At 55.6% G+C, this 22,202-nt stretch overlaps 1 protein-coding gene across 16 annotated transcripts in view; it reads left to right on the top strand.

The window, feature by feature from the left end:
• Nucleotides 1-1,740: 1,740 nt before the first annotated feature.
• The window catches only part of INSYN1 (inhibitory synaptic factor 1), a 28,881-nt gene continuing 8,419 nt past the window's right edge, over nucleotides 1,741-22,202 (top strand). Inside the window, exons 1-9 of one of the 16 annotated variants that reach the window (XM_028495817.2) lie at nucleotides 1,741-2,837; nucleotides 3,848-3,970; nucleotides 13,055-13,522; nucleotides 15,366-15,425; nucleotides 16,058-16,138; nucleotides 19,312-19,386; nucleotides 19,493-19,651; nucleotides 21,221-21,302; nucleotides 21,583-21,704. In XM_028495817.2, the coding sequence (XP_028351618.1) occupies nucleotides 3,899-3,970; nucleotides 13,055-13,522; nucleotides 15,366-15,425; nucleotides 16,058-16,138; nucleotides 19,312-19,386; nucleotides 19,493-19,651; nucleotides 21,221-21,302; nucleotides 21,583-21,704 (1,119 nt within the window). In that variant the 5' untranslated portion in view covers nucleotides 1,741-2,837; nucleotides 3,848-3,898. Of the gene's footprint in view, nucleotides 2,838-3,262; nucleotides 3,971-13,054; nucleotides 13,829-15,365; nucleotides 15,426-16,057; nucleotides 16,139-16,645; nucleotides 16,737-18,228; nucleotides 19,061-19,311; nucleotides 19,387-19,455; nucleotides 19,652-21,220; nucleotides 21,303-21,582; nucleotides 21,705-22,202 lie in introns of those variants that run through there. The other 15 variants (XM_028495814.2, XM_028495813.2, XM_028495815.2 and 12 more) reach the window with 15 other exon arrangements.

The raw sequence follows: 22,202 nt of genomic DNA, 5'->3' as shown, positions 1-22,202 counted from the left end.
TGCAGCCTTTGACACTGTGGAGCACTTGCTTCCTCCAAATCCTCTCCTCCTGAGTCTGCATGATGCCCACTCACCTGGTTCTTCTACTTCCCTGACCACTCAAGCTCCATCTTTCTCAGGGACTATTTTCCAAGGCCTGACCTACTGCTTTTGTTACTGGTCTACACAGGCTTCCTGGTTAATTTCAGCCCTTCTAATGATGATTAAAAAAATAAAAATACTCTCAAGCCCAGGCATAGATCGTATACTCAACTGTCTTCAGAATATCTCCACCTGTCCCAAATTAGATGCCTCATCGTCACCCCAGACCTGTTCTTCTAAGTCATTGGGTAGCACAACCATCTACCTAGTCTCTCAAGCTATAAACAGAGGCATCCTGGACTCCCACTCCCTCTCCAAGTTCAACCAGTCTCCAAGTCCTCCCATGTTCTACTAAATTATTTCTCAAAACATTGCCTCCTCTCCATCCCTACTGCCATGCAGGCCCCTCCTCTCTCAGCTCGATTCTTGTAATAGCCTCCTAACTGGTCTCCTGCCAGTGTCCTTGCCCCCAGATCCATCATCCTCAAAGCCCCAGAGGGACCTCCTGAGAGGTGAGCAGGACCGGGTTCCTCCCTAACACCATAGCTTCCCTCTACCTCAGGATAAAATCCAAGCTTCTAACCATGGCCTCTGGGTCTCTCAGGATCTGGTCTTCCTCAAATCCACTTTCCACAGAGCTGTCAAAATGGTTATCTCTAAAAGGCCACAGTTGGTTCAACCCCCCGCCCCCCCTCACTTCTGCTTCTGAGCCTCTGCTCTCACCCTCCTCCCTGCCTGGAATGCTCACCGACACTTCCCCCACACTGACAATCACCTGGGTAACTCCTACTTATCCTTTGAGATTCAGCTCAGGGCTCCTCTCAAGGAGAGCTTGCCAGCCCCTGGCCTGGGTAACTCCCACCCTCCCCCTCCCCTACCATTATTTCTGGAACTTGCCTTTGCCCTGCGTTTACCACCCCTGAGTTTACTCAGCAGTGTCCTCACAAGCTGTGAGCTTCCTGAAGTGTTGCTTTTCCTTCCTGAGACGCCAGAGTCTAGCGTGGGGTCTGGTACACGGAAGGTGCTGAATAAATGTTGAGTAAATGGTTGAATAACTGAACAAAGTGACCTGTGTGTAATGCATTCCTGTCATCTGCAGAATCTCCACCTCCAGCCCCATCCAGCCCAGAGCCTGGCACACAGTAGGTGCTCAGTAAAGGTTGTCAGTATTCTATTTTCTTAATGAATCTGACTTAAGGCAACGTCTGGGAGTAGTTTGAGGTATGATGGGGGAAGGGGGAGGGTCTGGATGCGGGAAATTTAGCCAAAAGGGAAGCCCGGGGCGCACCGCAGTGGGGGAAGGGGCAATGGGGGCTTATGGAAAGGTAGGAAGGAATTGAGTAAGCCCCTAACCCGCTGCCCCTCCGCGCCCCGAGGTCAACAGGAGTGCGCCCGGGCGAGCCCGCCTCCAGCCCCGCAAGCGCTGGACGTTTCCCTGTCCCCGGGGTGGCGAGACCCCCCGGCTCGCGCGCTCGGCGCTGGGAGGCGTGTGTGTCGCTTTAAAAGCTCCCTCCCGGCGCGCGGGGCCGGCCCCTTCCCTGACAGCGCCGAGGCGAGAGGAGCCGAGCAAGCCGGGCGGCCGTTGAGGGAGGCAGCGCCCGCCCGGGCGGCCAGTCCGGCGGGGGGCGGCGGGGCGGGCCGGGGGCGGCCGGGGCGCGGGCGGGTCGGCGCTCGGAAAGCGGGCCCAGGCCCGCGGAGCCTGGCGGGGCAGGGCGGGGCGAGGCGGCCGAGGGAGGCCCAGCCCGACCCGGCGCCCGGTGGCCCCACCGGCACAACCGGGCGCCCGGGGGCTGGCCAGGCTGCGAGCCGAGGGCCAGCGGGCGGGAGGCGGCGGAGCGGAGCGGAGGCTGCGAGCCCCGTGCGCCCCGGCCCGCCGTGCCCGCCGCGCGCTCCCTCCCCTCGTCTCGCCTCGCCTCGCCTCGCCTCCTCCTCTTGCTCTTCTCGCCTCCTCTCCTCCGCCCGGCGCCGCTCCCGCCCGCGCCCGGCCGCCAGACCCAGCCCAGCCGGGCCCCGTGCCCCGCTCTCCCTCGGCCCGGCCCGGTGGGGACCTGGTCCCCGAGGCCAACACCGCCCCTCCCCCCGGGGCCCGGCGATTCCGGACCTTTCCGACCGTGGACTGAGCCGCGGGAGCGTTGTCGCCCCCGGAGGACGCCGGGGCTAGGCTGAGCGGACCCTCGCGGCCGCTCCGGACGCCGCAGGTGCCAGAGCGCGGTCATTCGGGGTCCGGGCTGAGCGCGCCCCGGGCGCCCACGGGTGCCAGCTCACTCCGGGCAGGGCAGGGCAGACCCCGGCAGAGCCCGGAGCCGGCCGATCTGGACTGGACAGAGCGAATTCAGGACGGTGCCGAGCCCTGGGAATGCCGGGCGTGGGCTGAAGGGATCCCGGCGCCCTCCGATCCCTCAGACTTTGGCTTGCGTGCTGGGACCGGACCGGCGTCGCCTCGGTCGCCCTGTGCCCGGTTCACCTGTGGCCTCAGAGCCCCGGACCCGCCGGACCCTTGCTCATTCCCCACCAGAGCCCGGCGGGGGTTGGGAGAGATTTTTCCTGGCCTCTTCCTTGAAGCGTGGAGGCCCCGCCCCCTCCCACCGTCCAGATGTCTCCAGTGGCGGCTCTGAGGACCTCCTTGAGGCCAAGGGCCGAAGGGTCCAGAGAGAGAAGCCCGCCCTAGGGAGCCTTGGGGGCCCCCCAACCTCACCTTGGGACTTGGCCCCCGACGCTGCGCGGAAGGAAGGCCGGTGCCCCCACTCCCCCCCTTGGTGAGTCCGGGAGCGGAGCGGGGGTTCTTACGGAAGGCGGGGCAGGGGAAGGGAAGGTCCAGCGGGGAACGAGGGCACCCCGGGGGCACTAGGAGGGAGGATGGATGTCTGGAGAGGCCCTCCAGTGAACCAGCGGGGTCAGGCCTGACTGTGGGGGGTGGGGGGCGCTGGGGAGAGCCAGGGCAGGGTGCCCCATCGCAGGCTGAGGACTTCAGCTTCTAAAGCAGGGGCTCCTGTTTTCCCTTTAGGGGAGGGGCTGTGCTATAGAGCATCTGCCTCCATCATCCCTCCCTACAAAAAAATAAATAAATAAAACCAAATCCCCAGCGAGGAAAGGTGCAGGCTGGGGTGAGGAGGAAGGCAGCAGCGTTGCCGGCGGGTGCTGCAACCTGGGAGGGCTGACGCCAGGCTCGCTCTCTCTGCAGGGGGCTGCCCTCCTCCAATCCAGCTCCCTTCCCAGAGCCACCCACATCTGGAGCCCCCTTCACATCTGGAAGACCCCAGCCACCATCCCTCTGCAGGTGTCAGTTGCATCTCGAGACCTCTGCCTTTGCAGTTTCCCAGGAGTTGTGAGGGGATTACTGCTGCCTTCCTCCCATCCCAAGGGCATCTCTTACCCTTAGTCCCTACAGAGTCATCCCCCTGCCTCTGTGTCCAGCTTAGCATACCCACAGGCACTTCAAGTCCTAGAGGCCACTCCTGAGACCCAAGGCCCCTCCCCCTGCTCTCCTGTGTCCTCACCTTGACCCCCCTCGGTCAGACTCTGTCTCCCTCTGGGTGTCCCATTCCCCACCCAGAGGTAGAGGAGGCGGGGTGGTAGGGGGCAGGGGCTGGGTGAGGGCCACCCAGGGCCAGGGTGGGCTAGGGGGCCGTTAAGATGTGGAGCTCTGCCCGGCTGAGGGGGGCTCCGTGGAGGCAGACGCAGCGTGTGCCCAGCTGGGGGGAGTATGGGCAGGCCTGCGGCCACGTGGTAAAAGATGAACATTCGGGGCACCCCGGACCTCGGGCAGCCCAGTGACGACCCCAGCAGTGGTGGCGAGCGGGAGCGGATTCGACAGCGCATGAAGATGGTCATTGGGCAGCTGGAGGACATACTGCGGGAGCTCAAGGAGGTGGCCAAGGAGCTAAGGGAGGTAAGTGAGGGGCCAGGCAGCCCCTAGACCGGTTTTCCTGGGCCTGGCCCAGGAAACGTACTCAAACGTATGTGTTAAGTGTGTGTGTGTGTGCGCTCAAAGCTGTGCGCACCTGGGTCACTCTGCTGGGCACTTCCTTCTCCTTGTTCTTCTTTCCCCAAATCTGCTTCGCTGAAGATCTCACTGTACCCCAGGGCTGGAGGGGCCTCAGTGATCCTGAGACTGCTTGGGCAGCATGTTGTGGGCCCATGGTTCAGAGCTGCAAGGTGGCCAGTAAGGACTGAATCCCACAGCATCCTCTTAGTGGAAGACATTCTTCTGGGACCCAAGCTGACCTTTGACCCCACCATCTGCCTCCCAGACTCTGACTGGCTTATAAGGGGCCGTGGGAGAGTGTGGATAGCTCTACTGAGGCAGTCCTCGCTGCTCAAGGCCCAGCTCAGAGCATTCCCCAGAGATCACACAGATACTTAGAACCCTTGATCCTGAAAAAATTAAAGCCAGCTATGTCTTCCCTGCCCTGAGGTGGGAATGGGTCTAGGGGCCTGCTAGTGGGTATCAGTACATTGGCAGGGGCAGGAATCTCCTCTGAAGGTATGCATCCCCGTCCCACAGTTCTGAATGTTTTTTGCCAAGGCTGAAAAGTCAGCGAGAGATCCTGGGATATGTGTTCCTCTCTGTCTCTCTAAGCGGAGCCCGGTTTAATTACTGCTTCCCACATCACCAGGGTAATGAGGTACACATGTCCTCAGCCCTGCCCCCTGGGCTGTGTTCGAGCCCAAAATGCATGACCAGCGCGTTCTGAGCCGCTGGCCTAAATTTGCCTGCTGGGTGCCATTACGCCAGCCAGGCTTTAGCCAAATTTCAACTCCTTGTAACCAGGGTCCCTGCAGAGATGACAGGGAGAGTGATTGAACTGGAGTTATGGGCTTGAGCTCCCCCCAGCCAGCTGTGTGGGGAAGATGGGGGCGCTAGGAAGGCTGAGGAGAGTGGGTGATGGTGGACCAAATCCTGACTGGGAAAGTGGCATTCTAGCCTGGCCTGAGAGCCAATGAGCAGAGGGTGTTGGAAGGGAGTCATGTTCGGAGTAGAGGGGGTTGTGGAAATGGTGGGACAGAAGCATGAGTTGGGCAGGGCAGCCCCTCTGCCCAGAGGCAGCCTCATGGAGCAGTGTACTAGGAAGTCCTTTCTCAGGAGGTGGGAATGGCTATTGCTGCAGGTAGAGAGAAGTGTGGTGCTTCTTCCCGTGGACTGGGCTGGCCATGGTCTGGACTGAACATCTTTGAGAATACAGTTGGAGGTCAAAGGCCAGATGCCCCTGAGCAACCCCTCCTCTCTCAACCTCATTGGTCCAGAGGACTACAGTCCCCTCTTTGACTCTCCCCATCCCCATCTTATTTCAGATGCTCTGTGGTTCTATAAGGACCATGGGAACTGTCCAGAGTCTCAGTCTTGGGCAGGGGCATGGGACCTGTGCCCCAGCAAGCCTGCCCAGAAAGAGCCAGTATTGACTCTAAACCTGGGAGGCAGCTTCAATAAGCTCAGAGCCTACTCCCAACAGAGCATCTTCCAGGCACCTGCCACCCCTCCTTGAATAGCCATCCAGAGCTTGAAGGCATCTCACAGGTCATCCAGATCACCCCTGTTTGTTTGCTGTTGAAGAAACTGAGGCCAGAGAGGGATAGGGGCTTGTCCAAGGTCACACAGCCTACCAGTGGCAGAACTAAGCCTAGAACCCAGTTCCTGCTGCCTATTCTGGCGCTTCAGCAGGTGGGCTAATTGATATCTTTGCATTTTGACAGGGGTCTTCTAGAGGTGATACCTTATGCTCATGCTGTGGTGCTCTGAGGAGCACCCTTTAGGGGTGAGGCAGGGAGCTCAGAAGTGCTAGGATTCATTTGCAGATCTTTTAGATGTCCCTTCCCAGCACACACACTCACCTACTCCCATGTCTCGAACAGCAGAGCTTCAGATTCCCAGGATTTGCAGCCTAGAGGCCTGAGCTAGGACAGGGAGAGATGAGTCCCCTCCCCCCACACACCCTGTAGGCCATGTGCCTCCACCCAAGACTTTGGCAGGTTGCTACGGCAACCAGAGTCTACCCCGTATGCCACAGCCTGCCCGCTGCCAATGGCACCCAGCTGGGAGGGGGCACCAGACCTCAGAGTTCCCCCATCCCCCAGGCAGGGTCTGGACATGGGATGATGGGCAGAGGAAGTGTTGTAGAAGGCAGATGAGGCTCTGGGAAGCCCAGGCAGAAGAACAGATGCCATAACTGACTTCCTGTTGGATGGGATTTGTCAGGAATGCGGTTATTGAGTGGGGGGCGCCAAGCTCTGATTTGGAGTAAAGGGTTTCATTCCCCCTGCTCCCTGGAACCTGCGATCTTGGTCCTCCACGGGGGCTGTAAAGCTGGATCTGTCAGGCGCTCCTTCTCAGTAGCTTAGTATGGCATTTTCCCTTGGGGGTGTGGATGGGCCCAAGGTCGAGAGGGTGGCAGACACTTTTCCCTCATCACACCCCACTCCCCGGGCAGTACCAGCTCAGGGCTCACCAATGGGGTTCTCATGCCGGGGGAGCAAAGCACTTAGATGTGAAGACAAGATTCACATGCAAGACTGCTGGGGAGTAGCACAGGATGCTTGATGAAGGAGCAAGGCCAGCAGAGAGGAAGGGCTTAGCTGTGTCCCCTTCTGTCATTCTCCTCTCTCTGATGCTCCCTTCCCCAGCCCCAGACACCACTGATCATGGCAGACTCTCCTTGCCCTCTTGAGCGTACAGCCTGAAGTCCGTAGAAAGACGAGGGACACCAATGCACTCCCTTCCCAGGCCCCTGAGCCTCAGTCTGCTCCTCTGAGATGGGGATGATGATCATTCTCACCTCAGTATGATCTTAGGGTTTCATCAGGGTTTGGCATGCGGTAAGGGGGCCAACACCTACTCACACCCCTAAAGGATTTGGAGTTTCCTGTCCCATACCTCCCCTACCCTTCCAAACCCCTGCTGTAGCTCTGCCATTGGCCTCCCAGGCCATGAGGAACAAGTTCTGTCCCATGAATGGGAAAAGTAGTTTAATGGACTAAGTGAGGTGAGGAATGTAAATGCTTTGAAAGCCGAAATTGTGCTGCAGAGGGATATGACGGTCAATCATTAATTAGCCCTCATCTCTCCTAGGTTCCCCAATATTCCAGAACGCCAGGCCAATCCCAGCAGGCTCTCTAAGCTCCTCAGAATTCTGTGGATCTTAATTTGGAGACACAGCACAGCCTATGGGCTAAGAGCATGGGCTCCACAGCCAGATGTCTCTGGTTCAAATCCAAGATCTGCCCCTTACCTAGCTGTGTGAACGTGGGAAAATTTCTTTACCTTTCTGTGCTTCTGTTTTCCCATGTAAATGAGGATAACAAATTTTACACTCCCCACCCCACCCCCCAGCCCCAGGGTTGTTGTGAGAATTAAATGTGATATTATATATAAAGTACTTAGCACAGTGATGGGCACAAAACTCACTCCATATCTGTTAGATATTATTAATGAAATATTCTAGCACTGGCCAGCTCCTCACTCCGTGTATGGCTTTGTTCTTTTGAAGTCGCATCAGCTTCTTAGCCACCATCAGGGAGGTCAAAACCAGGACCCTGACCTCCTGGCTGGCACCATTTAGTACCTCCTGCAGTAGACAGTCCCATCCTCTTGCAGAAAGGAAAGGGAATAGAGAGTGACAGTGATATGGGGATATGAAGGGGGTTTCCAATAAGATGGCTTTTGAACAGAGAACCAAAGGAAATGAGGGTGGTATTTAGGGGATGAGCCTTCCTGGCAGTGGAAACAGCCTGTGCAAAGATCCTGGGGAAGAAATGGGCTCAGCGTGTTCAGGATCAGCAAGGAAGCCAGTGCAGCTGAAGTGGAGTGAACTAGGAGGAGAAAAGCAGGAAGTCAAAGAGGGAGCAGGGAGTCAGATTACACAGAGCCCTTGCAGGCCACGGTATGGAATTTGGGTTTTGTCCTCAGTGAGAATCCCACATGCTCTCCAGGAATCTCCTGGTTGTGTTTTGGAGTGGGAGTCTGCCTCCCTGCTGCTCTCCCTGTTTCCTATCAACTGGGAGCCCCCAAGGCCAGGGATAAGGGGCTTGCCTTCGGCCTCTTGGATGTTGAGCTTACCTTGAGCAGGTTACTTGGCCTCTTCCTCCTTGGTTGCCCCCTCCCCAAGATATCGCTCAGTATGGAGGCTCAAAACTGTCTCTTGTGTTGATCGGCCGGTGTCTCTCACATCATCACTGACTCTTGGGTAGGACATAACTTAAGGGCACAGTTGCCCACCTAGGTCTGAACACCTCAGGAGGATGGAGGGGTGGGCACAAACATTTCACAGCCAGGGGTGGTGGTGGAGGATCCCCCCACCCAATTTTCATGGGGAGCAGGCCCGGTGGTGATTGTGCAGTCACCTCGGCAAGGCGCTGAGTATGAGGTGGCAAGGAAAGCCAAGGGCCGTTCAGGCATGAGATAAATGTGGCCCAGCCAGGAAGCAGCTGGAGCAGGAGAGGCTGGGGACCACAGAGCTGTGCCAAAGTGGGTCAGCTCCATCACCCGCAGCTCGGCAAGAATTGTGCGGATTTTTTCCTATTATTTTTTTTTTATTGCCTTCCTTTCCTCCCTTTTCCCTTTGCGTTCTCCTCCTCCAGACAGATTCAAGAAGCTCCCCGGCCAATTATGCCAACTTGCAGGATGAAAATCATGAATCACGATCAACTCGCTCCCCGCCACCCCTTCCCCAACTCCACAGCCCTCCAGGAAGACAATAAATAACATAATCAAGAATTAAAAAATAATCAGTGGTCATAAATAATGCAGAATCCCCAGTTATGTAACCAGCTGCCCGGGGAGCTGGGAGGGAGGGAGGGAAGGAGGTAGCAGCTTGTCAAGGGAGTTGAAGGGGCCAGAGGTGAAGGGGGAGGAGATAAACAGGTTCTGGGGCTCCCGGGTCCTCAGTCCTGGTGCCTTAGGGAACACAGACGTGCTTTCTTTGGAGAGGGGTCTCACCCACGGCTGGAGGGCAGGCTAGGGCGGGCAGTGTTGGGGTGTCCAGGCCCATGGAACTTTTTCTCGAAAAAGAAGCCCCAAGTGGTTTTATTAAGCCCTCTGTCTCAACTCATCCACTCATTCAAAAGCTATATTTGTAAAGAATGTGCCAATCCCTGTGCCAAACTTGGGATGCAATGGTGGTCAAGGCATATCCAGTCCTGCCCTTCATGGGGCTTCCTGTCTAGTGAGGAAAGAGACATCAACGACCTTATAACATCTGCACACAAAATGGTAGCAGTGATAACTACTGGAAAATAAGGAGAGGTGCAGGGTACTTTCAGAGCCTTTCACAGGGAACCTGTCCTCAACTGGGGGTCAGGGAAGACTTCCTATGGAAGTGAGAGGGAATGAGTGGGAAAGAAAGGAGACATTCCAGGTAAGGCCCAGAGGCACAAGTGAGCTCGGTGGAGTGAATTGGGCAGGTGAGGGGGCAGGCCTGGCAGGGAGGAGGCTGCTTGCTGGAGAGAACAGGACCTGTGACCAGATTTGCTGTGGGGTTGTGTTTGGGAGGCTCAGGAGTTTGGGGAGCAGTGAAGTGCTGGAAGCAGAGAGGTGATATGTTCCTGCTGGCTGCTTAGGAAGTTCCCTGGATGCAGCAGGAGCTGGACAGGAAGCTGTCAGTGGGGAGACTGGATGGGTGCAGTGTTCGGGGGCTGGGGCAGCTGAGGCTGTGACAAGGACAGAGGTTGTAGACACCCTTGGGACAGGGCCTGGGGCCCCCAGCAGGTTTTGTCACAGCCCTTAGCACTGCCCTTCCTCTCTAGTGTTCACTCTTGCTCCCTGTAGAGCAGGTGATTCCCGTCCTTAACCCCTGACTTCCAGTCTCAGCTCAGCTCTTTCTAGTCCCCGTCAGCAAGCACAATGAGAAGGGTGGTCTCAGTGGTGTCTCCAGTCCCTCCTGGCTTCAAGGTTCTATGGTTCTGTGACTCCTGTGGTTCCATTCTCTCTCTCTCCCCCTCTCTTTCCTTTTGTGTATATAATTATTTCCCTGCACTCCAAGACAATCCCAAATTACGTGTAGGCAAAATGATTATTAAATCTCAGAGAGAAATCATAGATTTCAAGACAGCCAAAGCAGAGGGGTAGGTAGCCTGGGGCCTACCCTATTCCTGCCCTCCTAACTGGCCCCATGAAATGAGGCACCAGGGACGGGCAGCAGGGTTTGTGGACTGACCCGAGTTGCAGAGCCCAGATTCTTAAGTGCTTGGCCTTGCAGACTCTGCAGTTTAAAGCACATTCCTATCTATTGAATCCCCAAAGTCTGGCGAGTAGAGGTGTTTCCTCCTATTTTACAGGGGAGGAAATGAGACATGGAGAGGGAAATCACCTGCCTCTCAAGCCTCTTAGCCAAGATGGGGCAGACTTGGGACTTGAGCCCAGACCTCCCTCCCTTCCTTCCCTCCACTCTCCCAGGATGGAAACAGAGAGGGGCATTCTCATGGAGAAGGGGAAGGGCCTGGACGTGAAGGCCTCCTGAGCAGGTGGCCGGCAAGGGCTTCTTGGGCGGGAAGAGTGTCCAGGCCTGAGGCTCTAGGGCTCCTGCCCTGTGGACCCTGCATCTTCCTCACAGGGGATTAGGAGCCCAGCTTCGGGGCCTGGCCTGGCCACAGGCAACCCTGTGAGTTCACAGCCAAGTCATTTAACTCCAGATTCCTACCATCATCCTCCCACCCTCAGACAGCAGCAGACTCTCGGCAGCTTTGCTTGATCAGCAGAGTCTAATTAGAGTGTGTGGCTGTCCCAGGGGCACAGGGCCTCTCCCCAGGGTGGCCATGCCCTGGGGTGCTATTTTTCACCAGCTTAAATCCCCAGTCCCCTAGGCCAGTGGTCCTCAAAGTCTGTTCCTGCACCAACAGCGGCAGCAGCAGCATCACCTGGAAGCTTGTTAGACATGCACCTCTTGAGCCCCACTGGGACCTACTGAATCGGAAACTCTGGGGAGTTGATGCGCACCCGGGTTTGAGAGCCCCTACTCTAGTCCAGGGCTCCCACCAGCTCTCAGGTGGGGCTTGGGTTAAGCAAGGGTTTCAGGGGGATGCGAGGTTCTCTGAAGTGGGGGAGTCATTCTAGGGTGGGGGACTGGGGTGGTCAGACTGGAGGGTAGAGCCCTATCCCCATTGCCTGTCCAATCCCAGAAATCATGGCAGCACCTCAGCCATGTGCAGTGTTGCAGGGCCGGTGGAGGCGGGAATCTCAGGACCCCGGTGACTGGTGCCTCTGGCCCATCATCCATAAACTCAGGAGATGATGATCTCGTGGGTGGAAAGCCGGACACATAGTAGGTGCTCAGAGATGGGAGATGATGTCACTTTTATCACCAGTGCCCCCACGAAGCCCTTTTACTGCCTTCTCATTGTTCCTCAGGAAGCTCTGGTGAGGTTGGCAGGCCTGAGATTATCATACCCACTTGGTGGTGAGTGAAGTTGAAGTCCAGAGAGGTTATGTGAGTTACTCAAAGACACACAGAACATTTGATGTCTAAGCCGAATCAGGAACCCAGGTGTCTTGACTCCCCCAGCTCTTCCATAGGCCTCAGCCGAGTGTTCCTTCCATCCCTGGTCTGGGGCTGTGGGAAGTGGGCATCCCTAGGCACTGACACCCCAAAACAGCTTCTCAAGTCACTCCTCTAAATACAGAGTCCTAGAATCTCAGAGATGGAAGGAAGCTTGGAGATAAACTAGTCACCCAACTCCCCATTTACAGATTGAGAAACTGAGACCTAGAGAGGGAAAACGACTGACCAGGTTGCCAGCGTCAGAGCTCCCGACTCCTGACACAGTAGACGTCTCACTGAGCCAGACTCCTCCTGACCCATCATCTTTGCCCTTGCTTTCCACTTGCAGTTTGAGGCACTCACCACCCCCACTCCTTGCTGAACACCTAGCACATCCCTGGACAGCAGTCATCTTCAGTAAATGTTTGTTGAATTAGGGACTTCATTAGTTAATGAATTAACTGACCTCTCTGACCCCAGGGAAAGAGCACTGGAGAGGGCTGGGAGCTAGCCCCTGGGCCTGATGACTCACTGCCTATGACTTTGTCTCTGGGTCTCTTGGTCCCTCCGCTTTGCTTTTGTTGCTGTTGTTCTACTGGTTTGGATTTTGGCCTGAATCTCCTCTCATCCCCTTGCTCTGTCCTCTCCCTATGTCTGACTGGGTCTCCCTTTCTCCCTCACTGTCTTCATTGCTGATGTCTGTGCTGACAGTGGCCTAGGCAAGGGTTGTCCTGAGGCAGGGCCTCCTGCATGAAACAGGGCTTCACCTCATGTGAGGCAGGTGGGTGCAGTGACCTCTGTAGCCCCTGAGGGCACTTAACCAGCAGTTCTGGGCCCAGGATGGATGGTTTTCTTATTGCTTACCAAATAATGCTTACTTTATCCCTTCCCCATCAAACCAGGATTGATCTTCACTCATCAAGAGGCAGGGAAGGGGAGGATGGAGGAGGCTCCAGGGCTATGTAGGGGTGGGGTGGTGGAGACCCATGGGGGGCACTCGCTGACCCACTGCAGGGGCTGGTCCAGGATGCTTCAGAAAGCCTGGGCAGAGTCTTCTTTGCAGTTACCATGTATCATTTCCTCTCCAAGGGTGGGTGGGCTGCTCATCCTACCACTGAGTGGCCTTGCTGGAGTCTCTCAGCCCTTTTTAAATGGCCCCCTGTCAACCAAAGGAAGATCAAGCTCTGAGCACCAGGGCTGCCCCCCAGAAGAGCAGCTGGCTTTGGGGCAGAGGGGCATGTGAATGGATGGGTTGCAGGGCTGGAAGGCATCCCCCTTCCCCCAAAGGCACTGAGGAGTGGAACCAGGGGAATGGCCGGAACCAGCTCTGTTCACCCTGGTCCAGTTTGGGCCCTCAACAGGGCAAACAAACCGGTGACCTCAAGTCCAGTCATGTCCTGTAGGGTCATCAGCCGGGGGGTGTAGTAGGGTGGGATGGGGCACACTCACACCTAGGTGATGCTGGCCACTGCCTGGCCCCTCTCACTCCTCTCCCCTTCCCCGGCCAGGTGGTGAGCCAGATCGATAAGCTAACCTCGGACTTCGACTTCGAACTGGAGCCAGATGACTGGACCACAGCCACTGTGAGCAGCACCTCCAGCAGCGACAAGGTGGGCGTGGGCGGCCCCTTTGACCTGGGCCACCTGGACTTTATGACAGCTGACATCCTCTCGGATAGCTGGGAGTTCTGCTCCTTCCTGGACATCTCCACCCCCTCAGACTCCGTGGACGGCCCCGAGTCGACCCGGCCGGGGGCTGGCCCTGACTACCGGCTCATGAATGGCGGCATGCCCATCCCCAACGGGCCCCGGGTGGAGACCCCGGACTCCTCCAGCGAGGAGGCCTTCAGCGCTGGCCCTGTGAAGGGCCAGCTGCCCCAGCGGACCCCGGGCACACGGGAGAGGGTGCGGTTCAGCGACAAAGTGCTCTACCATGCTCTGTGCTGTGACGACGAGGAGGGGGACGGCGAGGAGGAGGTGGGCCTGTCCCCGGAGCCTCCCCACACAGAGGCCCACGCGGGCCCCCTCAAGCCCTCCTCGGCTCCCTACAAGCCGAGGCGCTCTCCACTGACTGGCCGCCGCTCAGGCCCCACCTTGGCCCCCGAGCAGACCCGAAGGGTCACAAGAAACAGCAGCACCCAAACGGTGTCAGACAAGAGCACTCAGACGGTGCTGCCCTACATGGCCACCAGACAGAAAGCCAAGGGGAAAAACTAGGGGCCGGGGAGGGAGCTGGGGGGCGGTGGGCACACAGAGCTATAAATATATATATATTTAAACAAACGCAGTCATAATAAAATTTTAAAATGCTAAGGATCCGGCCCCACAGGCCCCAAAGCTTTGACAGAGCTCATCTTAGACACAGAGATGCCTACTCACCTCTTGGGTCTCAGGAAGTGTGGCCAGAACTACCCTCCCTTCCTTCTCATGGCAGGGCTCCTGAAGAGGGTGTCCAAAAGTGTGTAGGGGAGGTGGGGGAGGTCTTACCTGGGACCCCAGAGCACGGTGGTGGAGTCTGGCTGCCGGCCTGGGCCTTGTCCTGGAGGGGATTCATGAGTAGGAGGCAGGCTCTCAAGCAGCAGTGTCCAAGCCCAGGGCTGACGGTTGGTGTAATTCGGAGGAGACTGCAGGACCGAGGGCCTGGGGGGTGGCATCACTCCAGCTGGGCCCAGGATCACTCACACCCCCGTGCCTTTTACTCTGAGGCTGACTTTTGCCTCTGCTTCCCAAAGGCAAACGTACCTGGATATATACAATCCCACCCTCCTCCCGTCTCAGGGTTGCCCAGCACATAGAGGAGGAACAAGCTCTTCCACGTGCGGGCCTCCATGCTGGGAAACTGGGCTTCCACAGACCCTGGAGGGCCAGGCTGGACTGGGCTGAGATTTGTTTGGAGAGCCTAGACCACTCCTGATCCTTTCAGCTCCCATGCTCAGCCTTGACCTCTAGGGATCAAAGACTCAGGGCAGAATCTCAGTCAGTCCCTGCTTGGCCCTGAGCAGACCTGAGGTCCACATGAGAAAGCAGGCAGCCACCGCTGTGGGGCTGTGAACCAGAGCCATACACAGGCTCCCGGCCCCCTTCCCCAGGCAGGCAGCCCTGGAGAGGAGTCCAGTGGCCCTGCTCTGTCCCTGCTTCTCCACACTGGAACCCTGAGCCCAGCTTAGCAGGTCTTGAATGACACCAACAGAGACAAAATGGGAGCCTAGAGGTAACAACAGGGCTTCATCTGGGCCGTGGCCTACACAGGGACAGCATCTGAGTATTCTTGGGATAATAACTACAATCATTGCTCACATTTATTGAGCAGGTCCCTATGCGACTACTATGCTGAGGTCATTTTACAGCATTATCTCATTTAATCTTCACAATAACCCAACAAGATAGAAACTATCACTATCCCCATTTTTCACATGAGAAGACTGAGGTTCAGAGAGGTTAAGTAACTGGCCCAAAGTCACAGAGCCTGTGCCACTCTGCCCACCATGAGCATGTGGTTTCCAGGTTATACCTGGCTCTGCTATCTAGCAGCAGTGTGACCTTGAGCAAATCCATTTGCCTCTCTGAGCCTATCTACCTCATCTATAAAATAGGTCTGATAGTCTTCGCCTACCTCATTGGGGGCTATGGGGCTTTGACAAAATGGGGAATGTGAAAGCAGTTGGTAAGCACCAAGGCACTGGACATCATTGTGGTCAGTGCAACCCAACCCAGATTCCAGTGTTTTCCAGGTGGGGAGTCCTGAGTGGAGTGGGCAGAGAAGCCACTCCCATCGAATGGGAGCTGTACCTGGGTCACTGCTTCACTTTGTCCCCCACAGCAGCTTGAGTTCCGGAGATCACGGCAGCTTGCTTCACTGCCCCTCGCTCAGATCAGGGAGGTAAGGACACCACTCCTTGGGGACCCCCCTGCTGCACATGGGGGCCGGGAGGGCCTGACCGGCAACCTGGCAGCACCTACTGCCCCTGCCTGAGGGGCCAGAGGAGGCGCTGTCCAGCCGCAGCAGTGCAGGAGCTAGAGGTTGTGCAGGCCAGTCGAGCAGATGCTGGGGATGGTATCAGGATAAGATGGGCCAGGCCTAGGACGCATGCTTTGCAGTGCTGGACTCTCCCCTCAGGCTAGGGGTTAAAGTCAGAGCCCTAAAGATGTGAGCCAAGGTGCAGCCTCCAGGGTGGAAATCCAGGGGTGTGGTGGACCATGGCTAGCTCTCCCCAGCCCAGGCCTGAGAGCCAGGGGTCTGAGCTCCTTTATCAGCCCCAGGAAGTTCTCAGGCAGTTGGGGCTGATCAATGATGGGACCCTGGCTCACAGGATGAATGCCAGGGGCCCAGGACCAGCTGGGTTCTGCCCTATCTGACAGTGAGGAGGGAGCAATCCAGGGCAGCCCCACCCCACCCCAGTTATGGGCACACCTAGCTCTGAAGGAAGACATCCAGTTCTACCTCCAACCCTGGATTTTCTTTTCCAATGGCAAGATTGGTTTTAGCCTTACCATCTTTCATCTTTACAACAGGGGAAAGAAACCTACAGAATAGTATCCATTTCACCAAGGAAGAAACAGACCCAGAGCCAGGGATCTCTGACAGAGCCCTGGGTAAGGCATTGCCCTTTCCTGGTAACCCCCTCTCCACCCCCCACTCTGGCTCTCTGTGGTCGTGGCTAACATCCATCAGTTAGCCAGACCTGTTCCCTGGTCCACCACCTGACTACTTGCCCCAAATAGGGCAGAGGTGTGAGGGTGTCCTGGGAGAGGGGAAAGTGGGTATCTGTTCTGGAAGGCCCCCCCAAATTACTGGTCTTCCTTCATAATTATGCCACATCCAGTCCAGGCCTCACTGACAGTGGAGTGTGATCCCCATGGCTTTCTTATGACTTGAAATGCAGAACGTGGCCAGCTAGGGAAAGAACTAGGACAGTCAGAGTTGTTGAGCCACTGAACCTGCTGCTTCTGTAGTGAGCTTCCCGTCCTTGAGCAGACGCTGCCATCCCTGAGACCTTCCCCTCCATCTTCCTGCTCCTCCGGGCACAGTCCCTCCCTGCTCTTCCCCACCTCCACGCCTTTGCTGCTTTCTGGGTTTCCTTACCCAGAATGTCCCATCAGATCTCCCTGTTTCCAAGAGGTCTTATTTCACTGACCACCTCCTGTGTACTCGGGCTTGTGCTGGCCGGTGCTGTGGAGGAGACAGAGGGAGGTAAGCGCTTGTGACACAAGAGTGAGACAAGAGTCGTAGTAACAGCTCACGTTCATCGAGCACATGCTATGCACTGGGTGTTGCTCTAAACATGTGCCTCATCTCATTTATTCCTCACAGCAAATATGAGATAAGCACTTTTATTTATGCCTGTTTTCCAGATGAGGCAACTGAGGCTCTGAGAAGTTAAATAATTTGCCTAAGGGCACAGGATGGGTTATGGCACTGGGATTCGACCTCAAGTCAATGACTCAGCACTCGAAAATCTGCTGCAGTCAAAATCCGTGGTGGAGTCAGTGCTCTGGTCTATGCGGGTGAGGGAGGGGCCTGGTGCTCTAAGAGCCAGGTGGGCCTGGGGCTGTTAGGAGCAGGAAACCTGTGATTGCCACTCAGTCTTTGGAGAGCTTGGCTACTGTTAACCTGAATGTCACAGCCCTTGACACAGAGCCTGGAACCAAACGGATTATGAGTTCAATAAATGTTTGTTGAATGAATGAATGAGCCCCATTTGCAGAGGGGATCCATTGTGCATTCATTCAATCAGCTTTTATTGCAGACTTCCTACATACCAGATCTCATGTTGCTTGTGCACACACATACACACAACGCTCTGTGAGGGTCTGGTCTGGTGTGGCTGGGGGTTGGGCAATGTCAAAACGGAAGAGCGCGGGGTTTCAGTGCTGAGAAGCCCACAGGCGTTGGGTCCAGCCTGTGATCCCTGAGAAAGGAACCTGAAGCTTGAGGCAGGAGACCAGCTTAGTGAGGAGACAGCTCTGGGACATGTCCTTGTGGGGGCAGGGGTCCTCAGCCTAATGCCACTTTAATGGGGCGGGCATATTGCAGTGCCCCAATGTCTGAGAATAAGACACTGTCACCATTTTACAGGCAAGGGACAGATGATCTAGTCTACAGAAGTAGTCTGATGAAACCAAGGGGCAGAAAGAGGGGCAAACTATTCAGAGGCCCCAGCACCATCCCCCGCCCTTTAGAGACAAAGCGAGGCTCTGTCAAGAGAAGGAAAAAAGGGCAGGGAGGAAGCTGGGAATTCAAGGCAGGCCCAGCCTTCCACCTCTGCCCCTCCTGAGTTCCCTTTCTCTGTCCCAACCCCTCCCTCCCTCCCCCCACCTACCTCCCATCCTCCAGCTGCGGCTTGTATAAGAAAACTGGCACTTATCAACCACCTAGTACATGCTGGGCACTGTGCTGCATCTCTTAACTAACACTAAATGACAGATTTAGTTGTGCCTGGCACATAATAGGTTGCTCAATAATTATTTATTAAATAAACGGATGAACCACGATCCTTATTTTACAGGTGAGGGAGCTGATGAACAAATAAGGAATTTGTTCAAAGTTGCACAGTAGGAAATTGGCGGAGCTGGGGATTTACCATTGCTGTTATTCTTTACACTATATAAGAGCTACTATTTATGGAATACCTATTATTTGATGCATTGGTCGCTTTACATAAATTATCTTACCTACTTTACAGGAACCCTGCACGTAACTGAGACTCTTGCCATTTTACAAATGAGAAAACTGAGACACAGAGAGGTGTAGTATCCTTCCCAAAACAGCCAGCTCCTAAATGCAGAAATAGGATCTGGATCTAGACTTCCCCATGCTTCCCACACTCCTAGCTTCAGAGTACCAGGAACCCCTGCAAGCAGAGATGTTGCCAGAGCATGGATTTCCCTCGGCACAACTAACCAGTGCTCACCAGGGCTCAGGCCCTTGGGAACGAGACTCCTAGAACCTGCCCTTGGTTCCCCATGGGTCTGGGGCATGGACTAGGGATGAGCAGGAAACAGCCCCAGGTCCAAATTGTCCTCTTCCCCTTCTCATGTCTCCAGCAGAGCCAGGAAGACTAGGCTGTCTTCAGCCCAAGAAATTTCCAGCCCTTTTCTGGTCTGGGCTGAGCTGGTATTAGTTAGGGGCCGGAATATCTAGGAAAGGATGCTGGAAGGAGGAGGATTTGAAATGGAATTCATTTGCAATGGAGTAGAACTTGGACACTTGGAAGTGGGAATGAAGGACATCTGGGGTAGGTGGAACTTTACAAAGATGGCTGGGGTGGCCATTCGGGGGACAGCAGAGAAAAGCCTTGCTGAAGCAGAGGGTGCATGTTGGTGCAAGATGGGAAAGATGAGAGCACCTGCAGCGAGGGACTTGAGAGTCCCACAGCCTCTTCAGAGCCACTCCGTTTTCTTGACCGTGGGAGGAGGAATCAAGGTTTCCTGTCTAGTCTGAGACTGGGAGAAGGGAGCTCGGTAATGCATTATCCAGAAGAGAGTATCGTGATAGGGAGCCACTGTAATGAATAGGTAAGAACATCACATGATTAGCACAATGGTAAATAAAATAGATATGCTAACTCCCCAAAGTATCTCACAACTAGATTAAACACCCCTCCTGCAACGCATTCTCACTGAACCTTTCTTTCCTCCATGGGGCAGGGGGGTGGGGGTGCCGTGGGGGGATGCTGGGACCTCACTAGCCCCATTAGAGGTGAGCTAGCCAAGACCCTGATGAGAGCTGACTCTGCCCACCTTCCTGCCCTGAACCCTGACTACAGAAGTTTGTGAAGCCACCATCACCACCCAGCTCTCCCACTTTCCTGTCCCCAGCCATGTCAGCCAAGGAGACCGAGGTGGGTGACCTCAGGCCCATGCTGTCCACACCCAGGCACTGTGCCTGATCATATCTGACTCCCTGCCAGGAACGCTCAAGCTCACACACCTGCCTGCGGCTCTCAGTTCCCTGTTCAGGCTGTTCCCTCCCTGATCCCTGCAGAGGGTGGAAGCTTCCCCCTGTGGACAACAATACCGTGGTGCAGCACCAGCAGGGCGTCCTACCCGCAGACACCAGCTCACCTGCCCTTCACTCTACCTGACCCAGCCTCCACCCCCAAGAAGGTAAGACAGGGCAGGGGTCACCACAAGGCACAGCCTGCAGAGGAATTGTGGAAAGAGGCCTGGGGGCCCTGATTTTTCTGTGGTTTCCTTGTGGCCAGTGGTAGGACTTTTCCAGGAGATCTTGGTAGGGATGGAGAATTTTCCCTGAGCCAAGTAGTAGACTGTGAGAGGCTTCCCAAAGGAGGTAGTAATGGTTACGTCCACTTTGGAGAGGTGGGGAAAGAAAAGAGTTCACTGGTGACCCCAGAGTGCAGGGAGAGGGGCAGAACCCTGGCACCATCTCTCCCCTTTGTCCCCAAGACTGACCACTCCCTGGGAGGACAGTGTTGGGGTGACACATTTGCCCCAAGGACCCAGGGCAAGTGTGGAGAGTTAAATCCATAAAACCAACAAGAGAGGATGAGTCCCAGGAGTGATGAGCCCAGTGTTGGGGTGAGGATGGCTGGGGGCAGCCTGTGATCTCAGAGGCACCAAGGGGGGTGGGCAGGAAGTCCCTGGCAGAGGAGCCAGGAGCATGAGGCAGGAGACCAGCCTGACAGGCCCAGGGCGCTCAGCCTACCACCCCTTTCATGGGCGGGGCACACTGCAGTGTCCCTGGTGCCTGAGAATGGGGTGCCACTCTCTCAGGATGGATTTCACTCCAGGCCTGATGAAGGCAAGAGGAGAGGCCATTCAGGGTGGGCCCCAGAGATGGAGTCCAGTCTTGCCCACTCAGCATGTGGGTCTCCCACAGGGTCCTGCATCTCTCAAAGGAAGGTCGAATCCAGGCCCTTCCCTCTGGCTTCCTCATAGAAGGGTTCTTTGTGCTCAGGCCAGAGACTGGGAGCTTGTCCAGGAAGCTGCAGGTGGTCCTCCTGCCCCGTGGTGAGGGGGGGTGTTCTGAGAACTTCTCTAGCCCAGTGACATCCCTCTCAGGCCACGCTGACCCTACTCACCCTCCAGTTCCCTGGGTGTTTCTCTTTGTTGCATCCAGAGGTTGCAAATTGGTGGCCTGCACACTTGTTTGCTTCCCACACATAGTTTTGTTTCAAAGAGGATGTTACATAAAAACAGATTTCAGGTTTCTTGGGAAAAGAATCCCCTCAATTTTGTTCTAAAAAATTGTCTTAAAAAAGAACTAGTAGGGAATTCCCTCTTGGTCCACTGGTTAGGACTCCACGCTTCCACCTGGGGCCCAGGTGCTATACTTGGTCAGGAAACTAAGGTCCCACAAGCCGCGCAGCATGACCAAAAAAAAAAAAAAAAAAGAAAAGAAAAGAAAAAAAATCAGTAGATCTGACAATGCTGGGCTGGTATTCCACACGGAAACAATCAGCAGAAACTGAGCTGCAGGATCCCTCCAAGTGGAGTGGGCATTACCCGCACCCCCCAGGATGGCCCTCCCCTCTTCTGCCCAGTGGCCCTCATGCATTTACAGTGCCTCCTGCAGGCAGGCTAATTCCTCTGCGGGTAGGACCTGCCCCCAATTCATCTTTCACTGTGCCATTGCCTTCCTTCTGCCCCTGCATGTCTTAAACATACTTTCCTTCCACCCTCATTACTGAACTGAGATTGATTTTCCCCACACAGCTTCTCCTCCAGTGGATCACAAGCCCCTTGAGGGCAGGAACAATCGCTGTGCTTCCAGGAGCTGACACAGGGTTGGCACATAGTAGGTTCTCAGTGAATGTACGTTGAATGAACATGCCTCTTGCTCAGGCCCTCAATAGCCCTCCTTTGCCCTCAGGACTTAAACCCCCTCTCCAGATCCACAGTGGGGGCCATGAGTCCCAAAGTCTTCCCAGAAGGAGGGGATGTCATTCTGGGTCTTGGGGGAGCGAAGGGGCAAGAAGGGCACTTTGCCTGACCCTGTGCCTCTTTAAGGCTCTGACCTCTTCTGGAAGTGCTGAAGCATCCACTCAGTTTTGTTTTGCTTTGTTTTTTCAATTTAGAGGCATCATTGCAAGACCGAGGGATGAACTCATACTTTTTAATAAAGGAATCTTCAAATAGCCCTTGTAGCTATTCCATCAATCCACTGGAGCACCAGCCACAGAGACAACTCATTCACTAGGTAATTGCCATCATTCAAGTGTTGGATGGGACACTGTGAGATGTCACTTAAGTGAATTTTTGCTTAATCAAGTGCCTTTTCCCCATAAGGCTTGTACATTCTGAAAGCCCAGAGGATATCAGTGAGGGATGGACTTGGCTAGCCCTGCTTACCAGGTCTCCTTATCCCTCTCCTAAGTAAGACCCCGCTGGGATGTGACTGTGGGAGGGCCTGGGGTCAGATCTCTCCTGGAGGCCCAGCAGAGCACACGTAGCTCCAGGTTATCATTATGTGCTCCCCCACCCCCATCTGGTTGCTAGGAGGCTCCAGGTTTGTAATGAGAGCCCCCTTCATTATGGAAAAGGGAACTTAATGTTCTAGGACACCTTCCTCTCCTCCCCCACCTCCTACTCCTCCTGGTCCTCCTCGATTCACAGGTGCAAGGCAAGCACTGTCCAGTTATCCTTCACGAGGAAGCTGACGCTTCTCTGCTTCTTTTTTTTTTTTTTTTTTTTTTTT

Source organism: Physeter macrocephalus, chromosome 11 (genome assembly GCF_002837175.3).
Source record: "Physeter macrocephalus isolate SW-GA chromosome 11, ASM283717v5, whole genome shotgun sequence".
NCBI lineage: Eukaryota > Metazoa > Chordata > Mammalia > Artiodactyla > Physeteridae > Physeter > Physeter macrocephalus.
Note: the sequence above shows the minus strand (reverse complement) of the source record. Positions and strands in the feature narration are given on the sequence as shown.